General features: G+C 33.0%; 1 protein-coding gene across 1 annotated transcript in view; it reads right to left on the reverse strand.

The window, feature by feature from the left end:
- LOC102771184 (transmembrane protease serine 11F) overlaps window positions 1–4,399 on the reverse strand; it is a 53,520-nt gene extending 49,121 nt beyond the window's left edge. Inside the window, exon 1 of the mRNA XM_006753865.1 lies at window positions 4,340–4,399. Within this exon, the coding sequence (XP_006753928.1) occupies window positions 4,340–4,350 (11 nt within the window). The 5' untranslated portion in view covers window positions 4,351–4,399. The remainder of the gene's footprint in view (window positions 1–4,339) is intronic.
- Window positions 4,400–6,000: the final 1,601 nt, after the last annotated feature.

Raw genomic sequence — 6,000 nt, forward strand, 5'->3', positions numbered from 1 at the left:
CCCTGACCAAGATGACCATCCCATGTGGTCAAAGATGGCCACCACAAGATGGCTGACAGGGGAGGGCAGTTGGGGGCAATCAGGCTGGCAGGGGAGCAGATAGGCATCTATCAGGATGGCAGGGGAATGGTTAGGGGGTGACCAGGCTGGCAGGCAAGCAAGTGGTTGGGAGCCAACAGTCCCGGATTGTGAGAGGGATCCCAGATTGGAGAGGGTGCAGGCTGGGCTGAGGGACACCCGCCTCCCCGCCCCCTCAGTGCATGAATTTCATGCACTTGGCTTCTAGTAGTGATTATATGATTCAAAAGTATGAAAACTTTCTTGCTATTTGTTCCTAAATATCCATTCACCAGTACATAGTACTCCAATACACAATATCCTTTTTAAAAAGACTACTACAAATACTTGCTTAAAGCAACACAGACTTATCTTCTTAGTCAAATACTGGTTTCCATGCAGTCTTTCTACATTTTTTGAATAGTGTTAAGAGGTCCTATTTAGATCTTCACAAAGCTTCATTAAGCACAGTAGAAAACTTTTCAATACTTAATGTTTCAAAAATATATTTCACAAATTTATCGTGTAAACAAAAGTAGACTGTAGCATGTTATCATGTAAACTAAAAATTTCTTGTAAATAAAAGACATCAGTTATAATTACCAGCATTATCATCAAATCCAGATATTATAAAATAAATGAAGTAAATTAGAAAAATGTTTTTGGGAATAGTACAAATCCTTACCTCATAGTTATATTTATAATTCTCATCCATTTGTTTGTTTAGTTGTTTATTATGTCTCCTCCTTTAGATTGTAACCATAAAAGTAGAGAATATGTTTTATTTATGTGTGTCTGTATGTGTATTTGTTTATGTGTATGTGATATGTGTATGTGTACACATGTACTATATACACATAACACACCTTGTGCATGTATAATGTATGTAGGTATATACATATATTATATCTGTATTGTGTGCTACTGGTAATAAGCATTTGTTGAATTAATGAACTAATGAAACTTTAAAATCTAGTCTATAAGCATTTATCTGATGCTTTTATCTCTTCTGTAATAAATTCTCAAGTAAACAACACATGTTTACTTGAGATGAATTCTCTCCACTGCTCAGCTTTTTATTTATCTTCTGAATTACTGTAACTCAAATATCACATACACCTTTTTGAATAGGTATGTAAAAAAAAAAGGTAAGTTTGAAATTTTCATTTATTCCTAACCTTTCCTCTTTCTAAGCATCTGTTCTTTGTCTCTAGGCATATTTTATTGTAAGTCAACCCATGAATGTTGACAGTCTATGATGGACCAGGCAATGTGTTTGGCACTGGGAATGCAAAAGCTCTCTGCTTAACTGAGGAGATTTAATTGAAAACAAATAACCACACAGAGAAGTGCCAACAGAAATATAAACAGTGTCTTATGCAAGTTTGATAGGAAGGCTGTGCTTCAGGAATAATTAAGATGCGTGATGTGAGGGTAGGAGAAATATTTTACAGTAACTTTGATTAGAATCTTGAAGGAAGACTAGAGTGTCTCACCAAAGGTGGGAAGGAACATTAATTGGAGGCATATAGTGATTATATAATTCAAGAATATGACAACTCTTGAAGGCAGAAGAAAAGTGTACATAGGTGGTCTCCCTGCCACGCCCTTTATTTAGCTCTGCAACTCTACCCAGAAGACAAATGAACCATCAAACTGCTTTGTTCCACCCTAACTGTTCTAAATTGCAAATTTCATCATTTCTTCCTCTTGTTTAATTTTCACTACATTAACTCTCCTAATGTAGTTCAGAGACTTTAATCTGGTACAAAAGGCCTTTTGTAGTCTGACTGTTCACTTCATTTTTATCTGATAATGTCCAATAGCTATTTGTAAATATATCTCAAGTCTCTCGACCTTTGCAAGGGCTATGTTCTAATAATTCCCACTTGCTTTATGAGACTAAACTCAATCATTGTATATTCAGAGAAGCTTTTATAAGATTGAGTGGGCATTCTTCTAGCACCTTGTTTATACTACTTTATTTTTATACTTATCAGAGTGTGCCATCATGTGGCTTGTTGATTTGCTTCTTGCCTCTGAGGTCTCTACTACTGGTAACCATATCTCTAATCTCTACCTCACTGTGGAGAGTACCAGATATGGGGACTAGTAAAAAAAAAAAAAAAAAAAAAGAAAGAAAGAAAAAAAGTAAACCCTGGGGTAATTTAAATGATTCTCTAGTACCTTAAGAAAGTTAATGATCTCATTATTAACTAGCTATTAACTCTTTAGAAATCATAAAACTTAAGTATTCCAAAGAACTTTAATGCTATCTAATGCAATGTTTTTAAACGTATTTTTTTACCATGACCCACAATAAGAAATGTTCTACATCACAGCATGGGGCACATACATAAACAACAGTTTCACAATATAATACTTAGACTTGTTAATTTACTACTTAGGATATATTTAAATATAATAAATTTAATATTGGATAGTAGTTCATCAATATTTAATACAAAAAACACAAAAATTAAATTAAATAGTACCAAAATAAAACAAGTAATAAACCAATAAAACAAAAATAGTATTGTTCTTATTCACAACAATGATTTCAAGTCCCATTAATAGTGACAATCTCCTCCCTATTTATTTTACTGTAAACTTTCTCCACAGTTTATAACTAAAAAAGTGAAGTCTTGAGAGATGACTTGTCCAGGCAAATAAGTGCAAAACTGAATCTAGATACATCTAAATCTCATGCCTCTACTCCTCCCACTACGCCACAATGAAAAAGAGGTAACTTCTGCTAAGAAGCTTTGCATATCTAACTCATCTGTTCTTTGACACCCTATATCTTGGGCAAAATACCTTTACTAATAAATTCCATTAGTAATCATCTTGTCTTATATCAATGGCACAATGCATAGTTTTTGACAATATGGATGTTAAAAATGATACTCATCCTGGAATGCAATTAGAAAGAATACTTAAAATCCCTGAACTATAAACTCTGAATTAAAACTGATAAGGCTCAATATAGAAATTTCATGTCTGCAATGAAATTTCATGTCATTTTTCAGAGTGGAAAAATGAGTGAGTAGAGATGACATAATAAATTGGGAAGAGGAAAACCAGGTTAATAGAAAAGCCATACACACAATTTTGGAAAAAGAACAGAACTTCAAGTTCTCTGCTCATTAATTTTTTAAAACTAAAATCATTAGCTTTTCATATTTGTAGGAATATTTGTTAAACATAATTGTAAGCTTTTTCCACTGCACATTTTTTCTTCCTCTGTTCTTATCTTAGTAAATAAGAAATACACTTCCTTGTCTTTAATAAGAACTTCAGAGAATATGCTACATCATGCTAACATAAAAGGGTCCATGGGGACCCATGTGCATGACTCATGCTGTTATCTGAGAGAGCAAGAACAGTCATCAGAGAATGTCAGAGCCTACAAGCCTAAATTATTATATTTCATTAAAGAGAAAATCAAATCACTGAACACTTACAATTATCACAAAATCATGAATACACTTGACACAGTCAGTGCAGAATATGTAGGAAACTGGTATTGGTAGAGAAATAAAGAAGGTCTGTGAGAAGTCAAGTTAGACTAAGCAGGAATTTAAATGAAATCACTCTGATCAAATATCAGTTATTTAATCTGTAAAGCAATAGCCTGAAATTGCCTCAATATAAACATATACAAATTACTTGCCTTAAATTCATTAATTAATCAATTATTTTGGGGTTCAATTATGACAAATGTCACATAGAGTCTAAATTTTGTTAACTCAATAATTTTTAAATACCAATATTTTAATTTTCATCATTTCATGCATATGTTGCTACCATACTTTCTGTTGTTTAGTTAGAGTAATAAAAATTCTAATAGACTCCCCTCTTACATTTATTTTTAGTTTTTCCAGAGTATACTTCTATAGGCAACATAAGACAAAAATTTATACAAAGCTATTTGATCATACTAAGTTACATGAACTACATTAAAAACATTACTCTTTTTAAAGCATAGTTTCTTCTAAATGTTTAAATATAACATAGTTAATTTATTACTGCATATAATTTCTATTTCTATTATTTAGAAAGGACTACATTGGTTCCTTTTTGTTTTTTTATAAAAAAAAAAATACTCCTACCTTTAAAAACAATAGAATAAAACTTTAACACAAAAAAACAATAACACAAGAAAAACTCTTATTTTTAAAGCTCTCTCCACCAGCCATCACCTGTCCTTTCTGACCCAGGAGTGGAACCTCTCTCCCTGTTGATAACCCGACTGAGAAAAGCAAGCTTCACGAGTACTTACGCATACATCATGGACCCAGAACTGGGGCAGCTTCTATCCAGACACCATCTGATCTATATCAGCCAGGTCAGGGCTGGGAGGCTGGAAAATAATGACAGTCATTGGTAACAAGAAAAGAAACAAGTCTGACAGGTTCAGCGACAGAGGTCTGCAACCAAGACAGAGTCTGATAAGAGCATGATCGATGTTGTGACAGCCGGTTCCACAGAGAAGCTCCAAGCAGAGAAGGCCACAAGGTGCAACTGCGGGTGATTCATGAAGGCCACACTCTTCCAGTTGGGGAGGTATGATCGGCACTGAGGTGTGGCCTCAATTTGTTTTCAGGAAAACAACAACAAAATATTAGAGTACATTGGTGACACTTCTGCATTAGAATTGTATGTCTCTTTCCTTTGAGGGAACCATGAGTGATGGTGGTGCAGGAAAGACCTGGGCTATAGGCCAGGATGCTTGTTTTTGCCACCTTGCTGGTGGCTGCTTAGCTCCTTGGCTTAGCTCCTTGGGACTTACTTTCCTCATAAAACCGTATTAGCTTTTTCTAGCACTGTCCATTTTAGCTCTAAATAGAACAGATTTTATTATAAGAATATACCCCCAAAAAAGGCAAAAAAATATATTTTTCTTTCCCACAATAATAAATATTGTAGTCTTAGAGTATGTGAATTTCCCATTATTTATACATATTCGCTTTAGATAATTATATTCATCCACAGACTTTTAGTCTCAATACACGAACATTTAGTGAAGATCAGTAAAGTTGTAGGATAGATAATTTTTTAAAAAATATATTTTTATTGACTTCAGAGAGGAAGGGAGAGGGGAAGAGAGATAGAAACATCAACGATGAGAGAGAATTATTTCTCGGCTGTCTTCTGCATGGCCTGCCCTGGGACTAGAGCCCCAACCTGGGTATATGCCCTGACCGGGAATCAAACTGTGACCTCCTACTTCATAGGTTAATGCTCAACCACTGAGCCAAGCCAACCATGCAGAATAGATCATTTTAAGAGCTACTTTTAAAGTCTCTGAGCCAGGACATGTTAAAGGGGAATAAAGCTATAAACACACATTGTGTTGTTCATACAGAATAACTTTATTTAAAATACTGCAAATACAATATTAATCTAATATTAAAATTTCATTATAATATTCTGCTAAGCATTAATATGAAATATATTTCCTAAAACATTTGCAAATGAAAAACTGAAGCAGACTGACAGTATGTCTAATCATCAAGATGTGAAAATATATTTTGAGATGAAAAATAAATTTCTGAATAAATATTTCACAAAAACTTAACAGATCACTTAATTAAATTGAAAATTATAACTTACTTTAGCAAAAGTAACTTTGTTCTTTGGGTGTTTGATTTTTCTCAAGAGTAAAAACATAAAAATCTAACAAAAAAGTATGAAAAAGTTATTAGTTTATGATTATGACCCATTATTATTTTGATTTTTATATAGTAGTACTTGTGCTAACTTTAAATTAGTATTGTGCAAATATGCTTTTAACATGATTTTAGTAGTTACTTAAAATGTTTCTCATTCATAAACAAATATTCTCATTTGTTAAAATTCATAAAAATATTCTCAGTTCTTTATATTAGTAAATAATAATACAGTAGAAAATATACTCCGTGACTTAAGTGAATAAAATTA

This window comes from Myotis davidii, unplaced genomic scaffold (assembly GCF_000327345.1).
Source record: "Myotis davidii unplaced genomic scaffold, ASM32734v1 scaffold31, whole genome shotgun sequence".
NCBI classification, from domain to species: Eukaryota; Metazoa; Chordata; class Mammalia; order Chiroptera; family Vespertilionidae; genus Myotis; species Myotis davidii.